Source organism: Carassius auratus, chromosome 20 (assembly GCF_003368295.1).
Source record: "Carassius auratus strain Wakin chromosome 20, ASM336829v1, whole genome shotgun sequence".
NCBI lineage: Eukaryota > Metazoa > Chordata > Actinopteri > Cypriniformes > Cyprinidae > Carassius > Carassius auratus.
In genome coordinates, this window is record NC_039262.1 from 15,143,772 (window position 1) to 15,167,997 (window position 24,226).

A 24,226-nucleotide genomic window follows, 5' to 3' on the forward strand; every position below is an offset into this window, starting at 1 on the left:
CAAAGGACTGCCTGACGTGCCTTGAAACTGGGTCAGATGCTGGAGAGCTGCTCACTATTCTGACTGAAACATCTGGGGCCCGATTCCCAAAATAGTGCTGAGAAGAATATTCTTCAAGTACTTTTCTTATTGTCTTTCTTGAGAAAAAAGTGAAATAATATCAAATGTTGTTGAAAAGATTTAAGAATAATTGTATTATATTTAATTAACACCGTTTTTTTATATATATAAGTTAGGGGGGCCTCACGCTTGTCTTAAATATCAAGATGTTTCATGCATTGATTGGACTGTTTTATGTATTACACATTACATCATAATAGCTACATTTTCCAATACTGCCCTTATCTGCTCCCTTGACCTTTCTGCTTTGGTTTGTTTACTGCCGCCCATTTGTTCCACTCACAGCCCTAATGGAGCTGGCCACCGCTCTCCCATGGTGGCCTCTTATTTTCCAGCTTGATAAAGCCTTGCCCTAATTTTCTTAATGAGAACAGCAACATTTGCCTACTCAAGTTTTCTTTTCCTCCATGTCAAATTACAAGCTGAAATGGTTACCATCAAATAAATGCACTTATTAAGGCTAAACTCATATTACATCTGTTTTTATATTTTTAGCTCTCTTATCTGTCACTCAAAATTAACCTAAAAAAACACTAATAAATGGAATAACCCTGTTAAATGTAATTCATAAATATCAATTTTCTTAGTGTACATTACAATGATGTGACACCTACATTCACTTGTAGCATTTTAAATCATTGATTTTCCTTTGTTAGCTTTATTACTATTATTATTATTTTTTTTCCTACAAAGCAGTAAAGACCATTTATGGGTCACAACATGAAACTAATTATTGGCTTATCAGTATAGACCAGAATCAATGGATTGCTTCCTGTCATTTAACTTGTAAGATTTTGTAAAGAAACTTGACACTATTAAAAACAATTCAGCAACTACACTTGAAAACACTTTTTTTGGTTGCACCTCTTTTAAACTTCTAGTTCTCATCAGTCTTCTCTACCTCCTCCTTGCTTTGCTATCTCTCCTCTATTCTTTCCTACTCCTCCCTTCCTCCAAGTCCACACATGAAAAACACTGGAATTTCAGGAGGGCTGAAAACATGGAAACACACCGTTGCTTGGATACTTTCGCCAATTATGTGTTACTTCCCACGCAAGCTCTTTAGAGACACTTACTGCAGGCGAGCGGTACGGTGGGCCACATCAGCTCCTGCGTTCGAGAGCGCCGTCCCGTCATGTCCACGTACACCCCCAGCTGACTGAAGCACAGCAGCAGTTCATTGGCCCCCACCTCCATAGCGTGCAGCGCATCCAGTGACAGCTGGGCCAAAAAGGCTAGCGAGGGATCTCCCGGGCTCACCAGACTCACCGGTGATGACTCTCCCTGCATGGCCAGCAGAGCAAAGCCTGACGGGTAACCCACGCACAGCCGATCACGAATAATACCCAGCCACTGGGCGATACCAGGCGCCTGCACCTCCCACATCTTACGGTGATGGGGCTTTACGCGAGTGATTTCGTAGCAGATGACCTGCCGCTTCACACCTGCTAGGAGACACGCTGGACCACCGGGGCGTAAGGAACCTATGGTCATAGTCTGGCAGCCTTTTGTCTCCGTCAACTTGGCCTCGCAATTTACATCGGCACCCTCCAGTCCCGCCCAGGGGTATAAATGGACATGGCGGTTACGGCCAGAAAGAAGGGCCACCATCTTCTCTTTGGGCATGAGCTCAATCTGGCAAACTCTTTTACAGTCAGCAGCACGAACAATAACTGAAAAAAAAAAGGGTCATGGGAAATGAATAATAGTGAAGATTATGCTGAAGAACTGAATCTGTGCTATACGGATTACTCATACCATCTCTGGTGATCTCGACTACAAACAGCCCCTCTTCTGTCCCCAATGCAATGCGTTCTCGATCTGTAGAGACAAAAACAGAACAGATATGATTTGTGAATGGAATATTTGTGAATACAATGCGTGATAGTTCAACCACTAACTTCAAGGTCAGAATTAAACAAGAACTAGAAAAGGTCTTTAAAATATTTTAACTAAATAAAACCGTTTTAAACAATAAATCAAATGTAAGATGAAAATAAAATGTCAAATGTGTAAAGAAATGTTTGTTGCTCTGTTGAAAATGGGGGAAAGTGAATACATATTGATTTGTTTTAATTGACTGATTACTATCAATCTCAGAGAATAAGATCACTGTACTCACCTAAGATGACAGCAGAGAGTGTCGTTTTGATGGCAGGCAGGCTGCTGTCGTAGGCCTCATGCAGGACATGCACCACACGGTTCTTCAGGCAGTTCTTGGCCAGGATGTTCTGCAGGCCCTCTAGGATGCCCACCCACTTCCTCTTCTCTGCCTCACTCTCAGCTAACACCAGCAGAGGCACCGGCCGGACTGGAGAGTTCGAAGCGGATGATGTTACCTGTGCAGTTCAGGGCAAAAATAGTTAATTATCGGGATGCATGATTAGGCAAATGTATATACTATTTAAGGAATATTTTGGAACATACCCTAAATATGCAGGGAATGTCTTTACGACTGGCATGGATCACGTCAGATGCCAACACGGAGCTTACAGAGAACTCTTCATCTCTGAGAGGAAAAGAAGGAAACAATGTCACAAAAATGTAAAATGCCGCTTAATACTTTATTCACCCTGTTTGGGTTGATTTTGAAATACTGACTGTCTGATTGTACATAGTGTATTTACACTAGACGTTTGGGGTAGGTTCAAGTTTATTCTTTTATTTGGCAAGGATGGGTTAAACTGATCAAAAGTGACTGTGAAAAATATGTACATGTTTCAAAAGATTTTGATTTCAAATCAGAGTATCCTGAAAAAAAAAAAATGTTTGTTTGTTTTTTGTTTTTTTTTACATTGACAATGTTTCTTGAGCATCAAATCAGCATCTTCTGAAGAAACGTGTGAGACTGAAGACTAGAGTAATCGCACCTGGAAACTCAGTTTTGCCATCATTTTAAAATGTATTCAAATAGAAAATGGTTGTTTGAAATTATAAGAATATTTCACTATATTACTGATTTCGCTATATTTTTGATCAAATAAATGTAGCCTTGGTGAGCATTATATTTCTTAAACATTTACAGAACCCAAACCTTTGAATAGCATTGTAGCAGATGACATCAATCGATGACTATACATGATTTGAGAATGTGACTAATCCTGACCTCAAGTCGAGGACCTGACTGGCCATCACACCAGGCTGAGTGGACTTCCCTTCTGCCACCTCATAGAGGAAGAGCTTACAGTCACACACTACAGCATATGCCCTCTGCCAGCCCTTCTTCACTCCTGTGGGCTTCGGGATCTGAAAGAGGAGCAAATCAATACTGCAATTCAATGTATATTTATTAAACATCCAATAGGAAATGCAATCAATTTCAATGCAAGTGTTAAAGGGAGATAAAAATAACGGTTGTCCATTTTTGGCTACATTATCATTCTCACCCTGACAAAACCTTTGTACGCTGTGCCAATGCCCCTCTGCACATCAATACCCAGAGGCCTCTTGGCCTGCTCTGGAGGAATGGGGCAAACCTGTGGCGCGTTGTCTTTACAGGACACGTGGCAGATGAAAGAGCATACTAAAAGAGATTCAGGGAGGGAGAGGGAATTACCAAACATTCAGTGAAACTGGCATCAAGAGATCAAAAGCTCCTTATCATTTCCCCAAGCGGATGTCTCTGATCTCATTTATCATTAATACTCCGCTCACCCTCGCAGGCATAACCCTGTCGGATCTGGCCCACCATCAGGGAGGTACAGTGAGTGCACTGGGTCGGGCTGGAGAAAGTCTTAATACTCAGCTGATGAGCTTTAGGCTGTTGATATAAACAAAATATGAAAAGTCATGTTGATGTTAAAAAGCCAATAATGATATGCTGAAAGAACTAAAGGAAACAGGCTAATTATGAGTCAGACACATCAAATGGTGGTTTTACCTTCGGGGCAGTGAGCATGGGCTGATAGACTGGAGAAGGGGCAGCAGGGGTGGTCGCTTGAGGCTTGAGTGGTTCCTAAAGCAGTAATACAACAGTTCCAGAAATAAAAGCTACATAAATTCTATAATAATAATATTTATATATCAAATGTGTAATAGCAGACAAGTATATCTGAGTACTTGTATCTGGGTTTTAATTTTAAGCTTTGTCCTATCCATTACTATTCAGGAAATGACTAAATCAACGGCCAATGTATCAGACAGGAAGTCTGACAGCAGCAGAATGTAGTAGGAAGTGTTAGGTGGACACTCACGTCCTGTTCTAAAGCCGCTGATGGGGAGGAAGTAGGGATGTCTGTCTTCTGGGGTGTGGCGTCCACATCACCGACGGAGCTTGTCTGAGGGAAAAGACCACAGCTGTGGAACAGCTCAAAATGTGTACGCATCATTTGCGGGGGGTTCTTTTTATTCCACTTACATGGTATCTTTATGAGCAGCAGATATACTAACAGATTCAAGTGAGGCAAACCTTGTCACAATGTGACTGAGATGACATTTATGAAATGCATAATAAGTCATAACTACTAAGCATTCACAAGTCATGTGCTCACTCATGAAAGTCATGATCATGAGGTTTATACCTATTAATAAAATGATACATTAACATGGCAAAGCTGAATTTGGTTCTCAAGAAACGTTTCTTATCATCAATGATAAAACGGTGCTGCCTAATATTACTATTGTGAAAACCATGATTCATTTTTTTCAAGATTCTTTCAAATTTATATAAAGTGTGTGTGTGAAAAATCCGAATGAATCCTATGCCAACTATAATTTATCTCAGGAAGCATTTGTAAACTGATACACCATCGTTAGCTAACATTACTTGCAATTAAGCCCAAATTATGCACAAATAATATTACTTACCAAGCATAATACAATACTGTTAAACAAAGTATAATGGTCTAACTGTGTATCTATGCAATATGTGAATGCACAACGCAATCAATTAAGGGTGATAAAAATAAAAATAAAATAAATGCACAAAGACCGGGAGGTAATTAAAAACCATTAAGGAATCAACTGACATCACTTTTTTCTCAGAGAATTAATTTCATGTTCAATTAGCCGACAAACAGATACTTACCATCATCACCTATATTGGTAGGCTATAAATATTCACAAAACAACCCCCACAATGTAATCATCTCTAGTTCATTTTATTTCATTCAATTCATTTTATGGCTGGTTGCCTTAGTCATTCAGTTTAAATTATTGATGTTTATTGCCCTAGCGGGCTCTTAGAGTTAACTAACAGCTTAGTGCATTTGCAGACTTGACACATGGAGAGTGACGTTATTCACATTAGCCGTTTAAGAGGTTAGAAGGAAGTTGGGAGGTGGTTAATACTAACTGCTGGATGCTAAACGTGAGTCTCTAACCTTTAGCACCTACAATTAGACTTAATTGGATCTAGGGTCTGGTTGCAATATGGCAGAGGAACACGGTCAGCAGACAAAATAGATGTAACAAACTGAGGGGCATGCTGGTTAGGCTGAATATAAGTCGTAAGGTCAATGTCTGGCCTTAAATGGTGAGTCAGGCACGATTAACATACAGTAAGTAATGTGAGTGCCATTTTATTTTGGCAAACAAAGCACAAGATGAACTACAATGTGACTTGAGACACTTTGTCTGCTGACAGATCACTCCTGCCAAGGTTAAAGTTCAGAGAAGGAGGAGCTTTGTTCAGCAAACTTACTTCATCCCAAAATGCAAGCAGAGAAGATGCGGATGAGGAGGAGACAGAGTCCTTTTTTTTGATGGGGACAAAAATAAGATGACAGGTAACACAGCTTTCGTTTTTATGAACTTAATTTAGGTCATTCCCTATATTCCCACGAGTCTCGGAAACACAGACTGGCTACATGTGTCAACCTGATCGGACTTTAAAGCACTGCAATAAGGAAGTGGTTTCATTAAACTGAAAGATTTGCAAAATTGTACAGTTGCCTTGGTCTCTGATGAGGCAATCAAAGCATGATGGACCATTTGGCCATGGACTGAACTGACTCAGTGACTGTAGCAAATCCATCGCTCAAGTCTTAGTCGTGAGCTACTGTTCCAAAGTAAGTTGTGATTGAAAGCTACAAACTAACTGTTTGGATTCAGCGATTTCAGGATGAGGCAGGGCAGGAAGACTCCTATCAAACATCTACACCGATAGGATAAAGGGGGGGCTGGTCAACATGAGACTCACTCTTGAGCTCAAATGCAGCAGGAACTGACTGCAGTCAACTTGATATGTAGTTTTTGAGCTTGATACAAAATTTGAAATCAAACCTGGAAACTCCAGATGGGAACAAAAGGAAAACTATTTGTATTTAATAAAACCCATCAATACTCTTTAAATAAAAAAATAAAAAAATGGAATCAACAGCAGCAATAAAGAAAATTCTTAAATAAGAATAGAACTATGTAATATAGCTTTGACAATAACAATGTCTACAGTAACATCCTAAACCATAAAATGACGTAAAAATCTAAAATTTCGGCAATTTCACATTTCAAATAAAACCTTCAGATAATTAAGAAGTCAGAAGTCAAAATGCTAAATTATTATACATTATATTAATCACAATACTTATTTTTCATATTGGTCTGAACTAAAGTGGCAGACGGGCAGAATGAAAACACAAATTCTCTTTCTGACAGTAGGTGGCGCTTGAGAAAAATCAGAGATACATTCATATAATAAAAGAAAACTCTCCTAGGATTTGCACAAACCGCATGAATGGCCCATTTCAACATCAGAGCAGTACATTTTGCTAAGATGACTTTCAATTGAGTTTGTAGGTATGGAAGGCAGCACTCATGGCGAGATGCTGAAAAAAACTGTTTTTGCATTTCAACCCCTTCCAACAAAATAACAATCAAAAAGAAAAAGGAAAAAGTGTAAGAATACAGATGCCTGAGGCAAATGAGTAGATCAGGGACATCAGAACCAGTCTCCAGTATCTGCTAGACATTCATAAACGTGTATATACTCTAATGTTTCAATTTGGACACTACTGACTCCCCTTTTCGCTTTGATAAACCATTAGGTCTATCAGGTCTCTGATTTTCTGAGGCAGAAAGTCATTAGGATGATGAAATGAATGGAGAGAGGCTTGTTAATGCATGTGATGTAGTAGCAGATGGCTAGACACCATCAGAAACACTTACTCTGAATGTCAGGTCATGGGCGAGGGGAGAGGTATTGAAGTACTCAAAGATGGAGTCTTGGAAGTCAGGCAGTTTGAGGCCTACAGTTGAGTAAAAAAAATGGTCAGGAGTAATACATAATTACCGGAAAATCTATTCATTTAACAACTGGCAGAAATTATATAAGGTTCTCTTCAGATGTTCCTTAAAAAGATGCGATAATATGTAACCTCTTGGTTTATAGATGCATCATATAAAGTAAGTCTCGCATATAAAGGGCAAAGTCAAAGTTTATCATCATCATTTTCACCTTTGTCTGATCGTGAACGGCTCTCTTCCATCTCCTTCTTCATATTCTCGAGTTGTTCCTCCAACTCTTTGTTCTTGGCTTCTGTATCCTTCAGTTTGCTGTAAAAAGTGAGAAAGTCCAAAAAGTATGATCATTTTAACAAATAACGTATCCTTTTGTAATGTGCAAAAAAGACTGAACCAGTCCCATGCAACACACACATCGCGCACCAGGCTACCTGCTATTGCCCCCAAAAGCATTAGCTCAGTTTATTTAAATAGAAGAGACTTTGAACAATAAACTAAATAAATAAAAAGGTCACTTATTATATATATATATATATATATATATATATATATATATATATATATATATATATATATATATATATATATATATATATATATATATATATATATATATATATATATATATATATATATTTTTTTTTTTTAAATCAAAGACTTACCTCTCAAAAGAGATGTTGGTAGCCTTGACCTTGCGCAGCTCATCCTGAACCAGTTGCTTGGCCCGGATTTCAGCTTCCAAGGCTGACTGCAGCTCCAGACGGGCAGACATGTCCAACTTTTGACTGCGGCGCACCTTCCATAAAGGATCCTGCCAAGGAAAAGAGATGCGCGTTTTGAAAAGAAGCCAGAATAAGGAGACTTTGCACATTCAATTATGATGCAGCAGGTCTTAAAACTACTTTTGCGATCAATCAAGTGTACTCCATTTTAATTGAAAGCTTTCAAGATAGATCATGTGTTTGTTTAGGGACTTCTGTAGTTGTAGGTGAATATAAAATCCTACCTCTACAATGTCAACAAGCAGTGCAATGACGTATTAACTCAATGTTTTGTGATGATCATAAAAACAAGATGCTCTTCAAAAGCACAGAGAAAGCATCATGCATGGAAAAAATGCACTGCATCACATGACAGATACTGTAAATCCTCTCTAGCACAGGAATGGAATCCCTTAAGATGCATTTCCCATAAATCCGATGGCTCTTGAGGGCTTATCTTAGATCTCCAACAGTTTAATAGCTATTGATCTCAGCTGTCGCCAATGGTCCACTATTTACACGTGTGGCTACAAGACAACATTTGTCTCCATGAGCTATGTGGCGACGAGACAGTGATTTACAAAAAAATAGGCAGTGAATGGCTGAAGGACAGCTGAATATTGAGGAATGAAAGAAGAGGATTACATCCATTTCACTGATTAAGCCCATGAAGTGACTGCACTCCCACAGCTGATGGGAAGTGAGCGGCCGTGAAGGGCATTCATGGGAGTGTTCCTGGCAGAACTCATCAGCTTTACATTTGAGCTGCGTGTATTTTCCAGTGCGGCTCTCAAACACGCTCACAATTAGACCTAATACTGCAGCACTCGCTCTATTGTTTAAGCTTATCGAGTTAATGACTTCTCAGCATGACTGATTTGATGTCATCCAATAGCGTGCAAGCGGAAAGTTAAGGGGTATACACACTTGACCTCATAAGAACAATGGAAGTGAGCTTATCCGAAATGTTTTCCATGTTATATGAATTATGATCAGCAGTGAAGAGAGCTGATGCAGCGTTTTCATTCATCTGTCCTTTGAAATTTCAGATGTAAAAAAAATCTGCTAACCCTATCCTTTAAGTCATCTGGACAGATGAATGACAGATTGAAAACAATCTCTTTGGAACTTCTCCACACTGATTGGAGGTTTGATGGATACACTCACCCGCTTGGTGACCCGAGGTGCCACCATTGACCTCTGGGTTGGCATGCTTACTCCAGGGCCTTGCTGATATAGTCATTCAAATTTACACAAAAGTATATTAATACAGATATATATTGAACTCGCTATATAAAATTTTATAATAAATACTGATTTTAATGTATAATACTCATACATATTTAAATGGATACACTAACAAAGTTTGGGGAAAGTACTTTTTTTATGTTTTTATAAAAGATTATGTTTTTGAAAGAACAAAGTTGCATTTGTAAAATCATAAATGCGCAGTAAATATTGTAAAGTATATAATACTTATATTTAGTATTATTACAAATTTTTGTAATAATTTTCTAGTTGAATTTCATATGTAATTCACTCCTGTAATGCAAAGTTGTATTTTCAGCACCATTACTCCAGTCATCGGTGTCAAATTATCTTTCAGCCATCATTTTAATATGCTGATTTGCTGCTCAAGAAACATTTTGAAACGTACAGAATTATATTGAAAATCAACAAAACCACAACTAAAAACATGGCGTTCTAATGAATTCAATCTGTAAATTTGTTAACTCCATAACCCAAACACAGGACGTTTGTGGCAAACTCCTCCAATAGCCAGAGTCTATTGACTTCTATTTGTACCAGATCCCTCAGCAACCCTGCAATTAAGCCAATTAGTTCAATCTGAGAATAAGCAACGTTGACCACATCTTTGGACAGTGGCTTCAACCCAAAACTTCAGGGTCGTGAATTAATAGTTCTCATCAGCAGATTCCACTACTGCTCTAACAAACAGCACTTTCAAGAGGGAAAGGCACTAATGCCAGTCAGTCTTTAACCTTCTTAGAAAAGGATATTAAATCAAATGTGACCTCCTACACCTACAACATTAACATGTCACTTCCCTTCAATCAATTTCTATTAGATTTGCTATTTAAAGCAAATCTAATGTTACTGTGCTACGACTCCAAGGAGTTCGAGAGAGAACGAGAGCGAGAGCTTTCCACTCACTGACAAAATTAGAAGTCTCACTCCATCATACCAGATGCCCTATAAATCCCTATAAACTAAAACTGGAGCAGCACAGCAAATCAGCTGTTTGACTGGGAGTTCTGTGGAGAAAGCTTGATCATGCAGCTCTGGGAAATATTCCCGATAGCAACGTAACTTCCCTTCTTTAAATATAGAAATTGTAATGTTTACCAGTGTTCTGGATCCCAGACTTGAGCTACGCAGAGACTCCAGCTCTTCCGTCATCTTGGAGGCCAGAGCCTGAAGGTAGCCGCGTGCATCTTTCTCATCGCTCACCCTACAGAATATATACGGTCATAAATTTGGCCACAATCCCACTAATCCAAGACATACACATTTTATTGCTATTCAAGATGTAATTCAGGCAAAAATCTTTTTGTGTACCACTGAAGAGACACAAGAAGGTTTATTTTGGCATTTGTAGTTTTTGATAGCTACAGATGAGCCACATATAAATGAATATGAGGGAGGTCTTTCTCACCATTGGATGATCTCCGCGATCTGTGCTTCCCAGTGTGCTACACTCTCTTTCTTCGAGGCCAGATCCTGGAGCTCATCCTCCAGCTGCCTGTTCTGAGCCGTCAGCTTGTCCACAAAGTTGCAGAGCTGCAGAGGAGGAGATTTCACGATCAGTGTCAAGGACTGAGTATTACTCCAAAACCTGATACTCAAGGTGGCCTCTTGCAATATGAAAGAAGGTGTCCTACCCTGTCTATTTCTGCAGTGAGTTTACGGTTTTCTTCACTCAGAAGGTTGCGTTCCCGATCAAGCTTCTCCTTCAGTGTAGCCATGGCCTCATCCAGCTCGGTTCGCCTGTGTGATGGAAATAGTAATAATATTATTTTTACAGTTTTACAGTATTTTTGCTCAAATAAATGCTGCCTCGATTAGCGTAAGAGACTTCTTTAAAATCTTCGTTTTTTGTTGCATACAATTTCTTCTTAGATTTAAGCCAATGCTGACAACCTTATTGTCATCTATCACTAGCTGGAATCAAATCTTTTGGTGTCAACCCACACCCTGGACAGGTGACAGTGCAGCGTACCGCTCTCTCTTGGTCTTTTCCAGTTTGTCTTTGAGCACCAGCAGCTCTTTGTGCAGTGACAGCTGTTGACCCTCAGAGTCATGGAGCTCCTTCCTCATGTTCTTCAGCTCCGTAGTGTGGCTGGCATCACGTCTCACCAGCTCCTCCTCATAGAACAGCACCTTCTTATCCAGCTCGGACTTCAGCTTGTTGAGCTCCTGCTGGGTCTCTGAACTGGAACCTGAGGCGCGACCCGTTCCCTGCTTGACCTGAAAGAAGAAACAATCTGAGTGAGAGATATCCTAAAACAAAAGAGATTTACAAATACAGTTGAGCTATTAACACTTTCAATTCATTCATCAATTCATTGCTGCAATAAACACAGTCACAGTGAGTAATTTTAAATCAACATCCAGTCCTACAACTAAACACAAACATACACATAATCGAGAGCACAGGAAGAAGAGTGAGCAAGGAGGCAAAGGGGTCTTCTTGATTTTCATGCAAATGAAAAAAAACAAAAAAAAACAAAGAAGGATCATCCTGCTAAAAATAACTCAAGAGGATATCCCACACAAGGCCGGAGGAAAAAGACAGGAGGGAACTCAAGGTGACGTATGAGGTTAACAGGGGGGAAGATAACGGATAAGGAACCTGTCAAGAACATGCCATACTTTGTCCAAAAGGCAGACATAATCATATTCTGCTTGAAATTAGGCATGCATATATCTGCACCATATGGGTTATCTGGGTGATATTGTAGAGTTTTTTTTTTTTTGTAATAGTCGATATCATAAATGTTTCCTTTAATTTTAAATGTAGTTTACCTTTGTTGTCATCTGCCCATTAAAATTAAAACACTAATACTTTAATAACACTATTAAATGTAACTATTTTTTATACCGTAAATAATGATGTGCAGCCTATATATATAAAATAAAAACATTTTAGTATTTAATATTTATAATAAATTATTTATCTTAATTTAAACTGTGTATTTTTTGTTGCAAATTTGTGGTTAAATATGACCCAGATGTGTTATCGTGAGATTCACCCATAAAAAAAATTCATAAGTTGTCTGAAGTCAGCAAAAAGGCAGTGTATGAATGAGTGACCTCTGACCTTGAGCGTCTCCAGCTCGCTCTCCAGTTGTTTAGAGTAGACTTCACTGTGCTCTCTGAGCTTACGCTCCTTAGAGGCTTCGGCACGCGCATCCTCCAGCTGAGACTCCAGCTATCACACACACACATAAGAAAAAAAATCAATATGAAAAAAAAAAAAAAACTTTTTTATAGACATTCTCATAAACCCTTCAATCTTGGCCTAATTTCAACTGCACACACCCCGCGAGACGTTATGTCTTTGAACGCTAAAAACATCCTGACATCTAGAACAACGATTTTGTTCGCCCCGAGATGCTTCCGCCTTGTACATGAGCAAGAAAAAAAACAAAAGAAAGGCGCGTATAAATGGGGAAGAGCCTCAATCCAGCTGCAGTCAGCACTGCGGTCAGTGTCGTCCATCTGGCTCGAGTTAGTCACTGAGGTCCAGAAGAGGTCACTGGGTCCGTGTGGCTGGTCTGCAGGGACGAGAGGGGGCGTGAAGGGGTGTGAAGACATTCCTGCTGTCGTCTAGGGAGATTTGGAGCTGTTGAGTCCGTCTCTCTCTGGAGCGTGACTGATGAACTTCAAAAATGTGGTGCATTCCAAGGCCTTGTTTAACATGATGACGCAGAGTAATAAACACAGCACGGCACCGGTTTGGAATACCAGGATGACTGGTGAATACATCTTCCTGATTGAAAGCCCCTGACAATTCATGTCCATTTACTTAAAAAGCAGACCCAAAGCAGTCATAACATTACAAGAGGAGCTTCGTGACCCCCTTCAATCATGCTGCTCACCTCTTTGCGGGCCTTCTCGGTTTTGCGGATGTCCTGGCGCATGACGTCAATCTTCTGCATCACCACCTCCATCTCCTCCTCTTTGTCCCGCAGCTGCCTCGACAGACGCTGCTTCTGCGAGCGCAGCTCGGCCATGCGCTCGTTCAGCTCCGAGAACTCCTGCATGGCCAGCTTCCTCTGCTGGTGGGCGTCCTTCAGCTCCTTGGTCTGAGACTTCAGGCGATCCAGAGACTCCACCAGTTGCTGCAAAGGGAGAGCAAGAGAAACGGATGAAATGGGATGGAGGGGTGAGATCAGAAGGTGTGAAAACGATAGCACTGAAAGAGTGAGCGCGAAGAGCAGTGGAAGGAGAGAAAGAGGAAAGAGCAGCCGCACCAGGAGAGAAAGGACTGAAAAGAGGCTGAGTGAGAAATAGAAATCATCAAGAGAATTGGGAGTTGTGTGCTAAAAGAATGAGACACACGTTCGTAAGGAGGATATCAACTGGCACACGTGAAATTAACAGAGAGAAATCTTACTGGAAGTATTTTAAATAAACTTAAATAAACAGGCTGGAGTGGTTCTCATCCACCAGCCGTGCAGAGCTTTGGTGGGTACGAGCCAGGTCTCTGGGTCAAGAGTCAAGTGGAAAAGTCCGACAAATTCGATTAGTTAAAAATGTGATACGCGGTGAGAATCTTGACCTGCCCTGTGTGAGGGGTGATGACATTAATCTTAATGAAGAAGGCCAGTGTTTATGAACTTCCTGATTGAATAAAGCTGATGTAGAGGACAAGTAATCTCCAGCACGAGGACAGGAGAACGGTTCTCCTGCAGTTATGTCTGCAGTCACGTAATCTGTTACAGCACGTAACGCGTTTCATGCACAGTATATAACGAAACTTATTCTGAAGGTGCTCAAGAGATTTTTACACCTTGTATCTCTTTTACAACTGTTAGCCTGTTCTTGTTCTGAAAAGCATTCGTTTACTTTTTTCAAATACATTTATTTTAGTGAATTTAAACCATACAGCATGTTCTTTTGCAGTGAAACAAACAAACAAAAGCAGCAAATATTTTCTTTCTTATGGCGACCTACACCTGAGTGTAATGGGTTATTGACAAAACAATAACAGAGTGCACACTTAAATCCAATAGTTAATGACTGGATTTTAAAATCTTAAAAATCCCAAGGTCCAAAAAAAAAAAAAAAAAAAAAAATGCACGAATGCATAATACAAAATTAGATTCAAAATTAGACACATATAATAAGTTGAATAAGGTGCATTTTCATTTCTTTTTAAGGCTTGTGTGACTTAAGTCAGTGTAGTTACTGGATGGTTGTTAATATGTAATATATGTGCATGTACTGCGTATATTAAGTATATTAAGTAAACATACATGTATATACTTATAAAAAATTGTATCTTTATATACTAAATATATTTATATATAAATTATATGAATAAATTGATTAATGTAAATATTTTCTAAATATATACTGCATGTGTGTTTTTATATAAACAAAATAAATATATCAACATAGTACACATATTAAACAAACAAAAAACTTGATTTGAATGCACATAATCATGATTAATCGTTTCTGACGGTACTATTAAAAATGTATTTCAAATGATGTGTGTAAATAACTTTTCCAAGAGTAAATGCATCTCATTTACCAATGAATGACTTTTTCTTCCCAAATATCTGTTCTTCATCATACAGAAACAAACATCAAATGTAACTTTTCAGAAACTAAAACTGTAAACTAAAATCAGAAATTCCTTTCGCTTCCCATGCAGGACTAAAAATGTTTAGGAATATTTACATTTGTGGGGATAATTTCTCATACTACAAGAAAGCAGTTCTTGCATTCAGGAATGACTGGGAACCCAACTCTCCAGTCACTCGTACCTTATGGATATCCTCCTTCTCCTGCTTGAGAGCTTTGACTTGCTTGTCCAGGGCCTTTAGTTTGGTGGAGGAGCTTTCAAAGTCCTGTCTCAGAGTCACCGCCTCCTCCAGCTGGTGCTCCAGCCTATCAGAGTCTGAGGAGAGACAAGTTACTCAGAGTTACCTTGGATGTGACTTATTAGCTGACACAAATGTACAGCCAAATAATCAAATCAAGACCTTCTGACAAGAGGAAGTGGCACTGTCTCGCAATCTTGACACAAAGACTTTTTTCTATGAATGTGTGATCATAGTTAATCTATAATTTAGGCGTGTGTGTGGCGCTTTGACAAGACTCATAACAGACTTTATCATATCATACAGATAAGGATTGGGAGACCCATTACCTGCCAGTTTCTTTTTCAGCCGATCGATTTCCTCATTGAGTTTTTTTATCTCTTTATCACGACCAAGTGTGCCAGCCACTGACAGAACAGCCTGAGTGGATTCTAGGAAATCAAGGGCGGAACAAACCATCAGTATATTCTCAGAATACTTTTCACTGATGGATTTACAAAATGAAACAAAACTACTACACCAGATAGATGATATAATAATGGCTTAGTGATGATTCAACCAAAAATTATTCTTTTGGCAAACGATTCTGCCATCAAAACCACTTTCAGGACAAATGAAGATGTTTTATGAAACCTGAGAGATTTCTGTTTTTGTAGATTCAAAAAGTTCATAAAGAGATTGCTAAAGTAATTCCTATGAACAAAGCAGTTTAATCCAAGTCACTTTATAAGGAACAGACTAATTCAGGCTTTATTCACATATAATTATTTTATATCTATTAGTTACGTTAAAACGCCTTCATTTGTGTTTCAAAGATGAACAAAAGTCTTCTAAGTAACTGATAGCAATTAAAATTTCTGGATGAACCAATCCTGTGAATGCATTCTTCAGATATCAGATGGCGTTTATATTTATTACCCTGCAGCTTGCGGTTGAGCTCCTGTTTCTCCTGTTCCAGACAGCGAATCCTCTTCTCAAAGGCTTCCACCTGCAGACCCCCATCCTGGAGATCCTCCCCGGCGCCTCCATCCACCAGCGCCACCCTCCTCACGCTGCTGCGGTCTGAGAAACAGCTGTCTGTGGTGTAGGTGAAGCCCACGAAGGGCAAGTGCTGGCCGGTGAAACCTGTGTGAGATACTGGCGGAGCGATGTCCTGCAGGGGGAAACAGAAAGAGTCAAAAGTTAAATACAAATGGCACTCCAGAATACTTAAGGTTTTTTTTTTCTCTCCATCAAATGAGTTAAACCTACCGGGTTTTTCAGCACATCGTCGTCTACATCAAAGTTGGAGGTGTCTGAGGGGGAGCTGACGTCAGGGATGTACGGTGCCTCTGTGTTGCGGATGTTCTCCCAGTCAATGCCGGAGAAGAAGGGGTGCTTCTTGAACTCCTCGATGCCCTGCTGACCCAACCGACGCTCTCTACTGCAGATCAGCCGCTGGATCAGATCTTTAGCATCCTCCGACACATCCGTGATGTGAGAGGGGAACTGGAAACGCTCCTAAATAGAGCAAATCAGACCAGATTTTCAACACTGAACCACAACTCGGGGTTAACCAGATATGCCGATAAAATTAGGGCAGTCCTGATTTTATGAACCATGTTATGTATCCCAAAGGAGTTATAGCCGGAACGTTATTTGTCACGATAATTAGCTTACACTTTATTTTTACAGGCTATAAATAAACATTATTGATGGATTCACTGTGGTTCATGCAATTTCTAATTTCTCAAGATGCAAATGTGAGACTGTTAATGTGTGTTTGCTTTTTCAGTAGTGGGGAACATGTAAACTGGACAAACACCAAAAACAAAATGATAGATCATCTCACCTCGTGGTTCATGATCTTCCCGTAGGTCTCCACCAAGGATTCAGCGTAGAAGGGCGTCTCGCCGTAGAGCATCTCATACATGCAGACGCCTAGAGACCACCAGTCACACTCCGGCCCGTACTTCCCCATGCCGTCCTCCATGGCCTGCAGGATCTCAGGGGAGATGTAGTCTGGGGTGCCCACAGCCACTGATGACTGGACCTGCACAGGAGACAACAGGAAGTGAGGTCACAAACAAGGCTGAAGAGCTCTTCATTTCAATTCAAAATTTAAAATGAATGCTTTTCAAAGTGACCAGAAAGATTTCTATAATGTTATAAGATTTAGTTCAAATCACTGCTGTTCTTTTGAACTTTCAATTCAAAGAATCCTGAAAATTATTTCATAGTTTGTTTCCACACAAATATGGAGCAGCATAACTGTTTTCAACATTGATGATAATAATAAGTAATATTTTTCTGAGAAGCAAATCAGCATATTAGAAATGCTTTTTAATGGATCATGTGACACTAAAGACTGGAGTAATAATCCTGGAAATTCAGCTTTGCCATTATAGGGACAAATACAATTTTATTTTAAATTAAGATTTCATTAAAAAAAAAAAAATCTTACAGAGCCTGAACTTCTTGATGCCTTTAAATAAGTGACAACAACTATAGACACATTAACCAGTAGTGCACAAAAACACTACTATCAAGACGTAGATGCATGATATTCACCATGCCAAGTCTTGCTCAGTCTTGCCCATAAAACACGTACCAAACATGTCTTGACCTCCGGTTATTTTTCTAGAATGTTTAATTGCAGTGAAGACGTAAAGACTGTCTAAGATAACACTGAAAGATGTTGAGAAACGCATAAAGATGCCTTCAAGCAACATTACAGACACCATGACAAAAAAAAAATGAAGGCTTTGTGGCTTTTACTTTAATGTTTGCAAAAACTCACCTTTATGTAAGTTTGACTACAATCAGGCAAAATTGACTTCTAGCAGGTACACACATTTAAACTACAGCAGTAAAAAATGGAACAAAACATTGATGACTTGTCCAATACAATGATCTCAAGACCACAATCTTCTATGGCTGAATTATTTGTAAAAAAAAAAATCAAAATTTAATTTTTCTAAAAAAATAAATTGAGTATTATTATTATTTTTTAAAGCCCCAGGTGTCCTGTGCTTATTTTTAGGGCTGCACAATGTAAACAAACATATATGTTACTACTACTAATAATTACTATTATTCGTTTCTAAATTCATTTAAATAATAATATATAATAATAAAAGAAAGAATAATAATTCTTCATTTATATTAAATTTATATATTTTTCTAAAAACAAAAATATTACCAATGCAATATTTTACTATGAAATGAGAAAAAATATATATATATAAAATAACAACAACACCACTAATATTTATTACATGATTTAATGTAATTCATTACATGATTTATTTTTAATTTCTTCATTTTCATGTTCAACCAGCAAGATTTTATTTCCTGTTGAAAACTGTTGGAAGCCTTTAAAGCTTCTCTTATGCTGACAACAGCTGGTTTAGAAGCACTCCTCAAGTTCACATAAGTTTGAATGATCATGATTTTGCTTTTGTTTTGAATAACTGCAAAGATCTCTTGTACTCAACATCTAAATATAGCTGTAACATCTACAAATATGCAGGGATCTGCTCAGTTGAAAACTAAAGTCCCGCTCTGCCCTTCTACATGCTGCTGGCACAGAGAACACACACACACAGAGCAGGAGATGAAAGCTGTTTTGGCCTTGGTCTTATCAGTGCACTATGGTGACTCAGAGGAGTGGGCAGCGATGGGCCTTTCTACTTAGCCCTCCCCTTCTAGAGCAGCAGGGCCAAACGCAGCTCTATGAATGTCAGGAGCAGAAAGAGAAAAGAGGGCAGGGCAGTGCTTTCACCAAACAGATGGAGACCACCCTGTAAGGATGACAAACTGACTCTGGTTTTAGATCGACATTTGAGTTCAAAGTTGAGCCCGTCATCACATACTCACCGTGCCATCTTGCATCATCTTCAGACACGAGCCGAAGTCAGCGAGACGGATGTGACCATTCATGTCCAGTAGCACGTTGTCTGGTTTTATGTCCCTGTTGGAACAGGAAACACGGCATTTAAGCATGAAATAACTCAAGCAGTGGTTCTTAACCGGCTTTGCTTCAGGACTTTACTTTGGACATCAAGTGGTGACCTAAATCCAAATTGTTTAGCACAATTTAATGAGGTAACTATGAATATTAAAATGGACAGCATGGGCCCAATAATATGTAGAATTACTAACATCACTTTGAATGACCAGGAAAATCAACAACTTTGGTTTGTAAATGTCTCTCAAATTTCAGCGGTTTCATGCTCTCAGTATTTAAACACAATGTGGTCAGTGAAACCATGTTTACCCTCATTGCATGTTAACTTGCAATTAATGACGTCTAGGTAGTATCATTATCTTTTTAACCATCTGCAGTTTTGGTTTTTGAGGATGAGGGTATATCACGCAACCACTCCAGGTTGGCATCCACCTTATTTGGCTAGATATAATAAATGGCTGATAAATCTCTTTTTTCACTTTACAAAAGGTTTCATTTGTCTATGTTTATTTGTTTGTAATTTCAACCGATACATTTAAAATAAATCAAATATGTTGGTAACATTTGTTAATATGCTGTGAACAAACAATGAATCGTATTTTATTTACTTACATTAACAAAGACTATAAATGCTAAAGAATCAAAAACAGTGGAAAATTGTGAAAGCTTTTGATCATATTGCCCACCCCAGTAGGTTGCATATTATTATTCACATTTAGCACAGACCTGTGGCTCATTCTTGGGACATGAGCCATCAGTTAAGAACCATCTCTCTAAAGATGGCTTTGACAGAGGCACTCAGCGCCGTTCATCACACAGCTGACGCTGCCCTGCGCTGTGAGGTGTTATTACTCCAGTGGGCAACCCACCCTGCGTCTGCTCTCCAGGGTGGCTGTTTCTCCATGCCCAGCCATGCCTTGCTCTCCATGTAAACAGCCTGCCTTTGTTCACCCTCCCCCATTCACACACACTCAGTCGCTGTCTCTCGACGTCTGGGCCACACACACAGTGCCCTCTGATTCACAGCCCTGGCACCATGGCAAGCACAGCGGGTACAGAGTAAACATGGTATCAAAACTCATCTCACACACACACACCACACCATTCACAACCTCACTGGGTGTCAGTATAAGCACGAAGGGATGTATCCGTGGACACACGCATGTTTATGAGCGCTAGCATGACTTTAGTCAGCGGCTTTGGGCCGGCAAGCTGTTTAACTATAAGTGAGAATGATGCAATGTGTTTAAGAGAACTGTTATTATTGGTTGGGGAATTTTTTATTTTTTATTATTTACCCTCATATCAATACAAACATGTATGACTAATTAAGTTAATGCTGATCTTTTCCGTTAAATGACAACTGATGTTGTTAATCTAAAAAAAAAAAAAGAACCATAGGAACATCAGTTTAAATAATTAATTTTTTTGTTAAATTAATGCACTACAATCCAAATCTTCTGAAGTAATGATAGTTTTTTTGAGAGAAAAAGACTGAAATCCAGGCTGTTATTCGCAAAAAATATTGCTTGACAGCAGTGGCCATTCAAATCCAAAAGCAGTGTGAACATTTTGCTAAGGTCTTAAAAAAAAAAAAAAAAAGATATTGAGTTTTTCTACTAGGACTTGATTTCAATAACATATATTTACTCAACATTATAAATATTGATAGTAGTAGTAGAAGTATTATTACTAATAAAGTAAAATACACAAAATAAGAAATACTCATATCGTAATTTCACTGATTAAAAATGTCGAGAATACGAAAAAAAAAAAATCACAGTAAATTGCGGTAAAATACTTCTATTTTTATCTTAATTTTGCAAATTTTCTAAAATAAGGTGCATTGAGCTTTTATTGGCACATGTTGCATTTTCAAACTGTAAGCTGTTTCCCAAATGTAGAGTTTGTTTGGAGCAGCATTTACTTGTGAAAAAAGTACAACACTGAAAATAGGGGCTCATAAGGTGCTTGTGTGTAAAAGTGCTGTGCCTCGCTATGAAACAAGCAGCGCATGTATTCATTTAATTAAATAACACCTTTTGCAATTCCATAATCACATGCTTACATGCTGCTAAACACCTCTTTATAGGTTGCAAATAAGGTGAAGGTTAGTAAATGTAATTTTTTTTGGCAAACTACCATTTGAATATTGCTACTGCATTAGAGGTGACGCTTCCAAGGAAGGAAGGAAGAGGGGGCTCTGCTGGAACGGATGGCAGTCCAGGACAAGCAGCCAGGAAGAGGCCCCTGAACCTGAACAGATCCACAGCCACCTGCGGTCATTTCATTAAATGCTTCATGTGGGAGTGTACATATAGGTGAGGTGCTGTTGATCTCCAGTGTGCACATTACTCACACAGGGACAATGACCACTCTGCTATGCTTGTGAGTACATGTTCAAACACTTACATTGGGTAAATTCGCAGGGGCATATCGTTTTGTCTGGATCTAGTCTTTAGTGATTAAAAACTTGACTATCAGCATAAAGTTCGGCCCACATTGCAGCATATTCGGGCTTAAAATGGCTCACTTGGACAGGAAGGGGTTATATGATATTTAAAGTGATCAACCACAATTTGCTTTTTACATAAATTTAAGGGAATGGTATAAAACGGCTAGAACAAAGCAAAAACCCTACTGAGAAGACCAGCATGAATGCCCCAGGTTTATATCCTAGTATCCCAACTCCTACGTCATTGGTTCAATTACCAGGAAATGTGTGAGGAGACACTTTGGGTAAAAGTGTACGCTAAATGTATATGTCTGGGCTGGTTTGTGCTAGTTAGGTGCCAGTCTACCAGCATGATCTTTGTGATAAACTAAGTCTTGCTGGTTAAAGCGAACTAAGAATCAAGTCTGCATCTGATTCTCACTTGTGTCACACAGAAACACACGATCATGTCACCTGTGTACGTAGCGCTGCTGATGGATGGAGTGGATAGCGAGCACCATCTCTGCCACATAGAACTTGGCCATGTCCTCCGGGAGTCGGTCCTCGAATTTACTAAGCAAAGTCAGCAGGTCGCCTCCCACGTAATAATCCATCACCAAGTACTGCAGGAGGAGAACATTATCATCCCTTATCACATAACACCATTCAATTACACAAACACTGACTCGGCACTTCATAATATCAACTCAACGACATCAAAGAGTAGTATGATTAACAAATATTTATCACACAACCACAAAGATTGCCCTGTGCCCTAAGCTCCAGTACTCGGTGTTAGCGTGTTTGAGGGCTGCGCTATCAGAGTTTGCTACAAATAATCATCAGTCACTCTGATAAACATGACATTTTCATCATGGCCATCATTACACTGATAATTATTTAAACATCATATAATTACAGATTAATTACCTTAACTAAATATGGCTTTGAGGTTTTATCTAGATAGCTTACACTAAATACACCCAGAATGGGTGCTATGCATTCAGTTTTGTTATTGTTAACTAAAACTATTCAAAATAGCTTTCTTTAATTAAACTAATGCTAAAATAAAGATAAAAATACATAAGTGATTTCAAATTTTTGTTTAAGATATTTAAATGGATAAAACTGAATTAAGATGAAAGCGAAATAGAATTATTAAAAATAATAATAATAAATTATTGAATCATGTAAAGTCACAAACTAACATTTAAAATGAAAGCATTTATTTTTTAAATATTATGTTAACTTTAGTATATAAATAACATAATAACATTGCATTAATGCTAATAATTTAGATTTATATAATGTTCAAGATGTGTAGGTCTAAAAAGATTGCGAGTGTTGAGGTTTTACAACTCACTAAATGACATCAAACATTCAGTTACGTCTTATGAGAATGAGTGTATGCAGAGATGGAGACACACACCAGGTAGTTGTCATCCTGGAAAGCATAATGCAGGGTAGTGATCCACTGGCAGTCTCCGTTCACCAGGACGTTCCTCTCTTCCCGGAAACACGCCGTCTACATTAGATGTGAAGAGACTTCTTACATCAAAACATTCCAAGACTTTTTTTTTTCTACACCTTGCTTTGTCAACCTTATATAAAAAAAAAAACCTGAAACACATTTTCAATTAATTGTGCAGCCCTAGTTTTTGGAGATCAAGAATTGATTAACTCATTCAATACATTAAAGTACATCCACCTGCAGTGATGACTTTCCCATTCTAGATGTTATTCTTGGATCTCATATCTGTTTGAATTGGGACTCTGGACATGTGAGGAGGAATAAAAGGAGCCCAGTGAAGCTCAAAGAGGATTACTGACAAGCCCAAGCGACAAAAGTTCTCCTGACATGCCTCTGGGAGGCACGTGGGCACCGTCAGGACTGATCAGGCTGAAACCGGGGCAAGAAAGAGCTGGAGTAGAAAGGAAAAGGACCTTGCACTTCTATTCACTTCAGTTGAGAGGGTTTGATAGCAGTCATCGAGCCATTAGGAAGAGGCTATTTACTGACTATATGGGAAAATGCTATGGAGATCTTATGGAAAAAACAGGACTAGCAACTCACTGGTTCTTGCAAATAATGCAGCTTTAGTTGCCAAATTACAGAATTGCTCAATTCAGATGGATATTTTTGGCCGTCCAGTTTAGATCATTTCACATTGTCAGATGAACAATAAGTAATATGACTAATATTAAGTCTGACACACCTGAAGTACACAACTATTCATGGTTCATTTTAAGGTTACAGTAATGGATCTAAAATATTCACTGAGTGAGTGAGTCTAATTCAAAGTGCCTTTGAAGTATGACTGTGAATCATTTGGACTAATTCATTAAAGAGAGTCATTTGTTTGTGATTCACATGTCACAGATGGCACAATAGTCATATTTGCTTTCATCTGATGAAACCATTTATGAATGGCAACTTCTTGTTTAAATGCTAGATATATATACTCCAGCCTTCAGTGTCACATGTAACATCCAGTCTATCACATGATCATTTAGAAATCATTCTAATATTCTGATTTATTATGAGTGTTGGAAACAGTTCTGCTGCCTAATATATTTGATGAATAAAAGGTTAAAAAGAACTGCATTTATTCAAAATAAAAATAACAATTCTTAAAATAAATATTCTAATAATATATTTTCTTTACTATCACTTTATCAATTTAACACATCCTTGCTGAATAAAAGT

At 38.6% G+C, this 24,226-nt stretch overlaps 1 protein-coding gene across 4 annotated transcripts in view; it reads right to left on the minus strand.

Moving 5' to 3' along the window:
• LOC113037741 (serine/threonine-protein kinase MRCK beta-like) overlaps positions 1-24,226 on the minus strand; it is a 70,030-nt gene that overhangs the window by 8,329 nt on the left and 37,475 nt on the right. For 2 of the 4 annotated variants that reach the window (XM_026195084.1, XM_026195086.1), the window contains exons 4-30: positions 22,949-23,044; positions 21,994-22,142; positions 18,995-19,088; positions 16,968-17,168; positions 16,388-16,636; positions 16,055-16,289; positions 15,466-15,567; positions 15,080-15,213; positions 13,184-13,426; positions 12,403-12,513; positions 11,302-11,549; positions 10,964-11,069; positions 10,738-10,862; positions 10,428-10,533; positions 7,962-8,110; positions 7,514-7,611; positions 7,225-7,304; positions 5,762-5,812; positions 4,314-4,397; positions 4,001-4,075; positions 3,775-3,880; positions 3,507-3,643; positions 3,227-3,366; positions 2,548-2,629; positions 2,243-2,459; positions 1,879-1,941; positions 1,197-1,793 (exon numbers count right to left, since the gene is read on the minus strand). In XM_026195084.1, the coding sequence (XP_026050869.1) occupies positions 1,197-1,793; positions 1,879-1,941; positions 2,243-2,459; positions 2,548-2,629; positions 3,227-3,366; positions 3,507-3,643; positions 3,775-3,880; positions 4,001-4,075; positions 4,314-4,397; positions 5,762-5,812; positions 7,225-7,304; positions 7,514-7,611; positions 7,962-8,110; positions 10,428-10,533; positions 10,738-10,862; positions 10,964-11,069; positions 11,302-11,549; positions 12,403-12,513; positions 13,184-13,426; positions 15,080-15,213; positions 15,466-15,567; positions 16,055-16,289; positions 16,388-16,636; positions 16,968-17,168; positions 18,995-19,088; positions 21,994-22,142; positions 22,949-23,044 (4,078 nt within the window). The remainder of the gene's footprint in view (positions 1-1,196; positions 1,794-1,878; positions 1,942-2,242; positions 2,460-2,547; positions 2,630-3,226; positions 3,367-3,506; positions 3,644-3,774; positions 3,881-4,000; positions 4,076-4,313; positions 4,398-5,761; positions 5,813-7,224; positions 7,305-7,513; positions 7,612-7,961; positions 8,111-10,427; positions 10,534-10,737; positions 10,863-10,963; positions 11,070-11,301; positions 11,550-12,402; positions 12,514-13,183; positions 13,427-15,079; positions 15,214-15,465; positions 15,568-16,054; positions 16,290-16,387; positions 16,637-16,967; positions 17,169-18,994; positions 19,089-21,993; positions 22,143-22,948; positions 23,045-24,226) is intronic. The other 2 variants (XM_026195085.1, XM_026195087.1) reach the window with 1 other exon arrangement.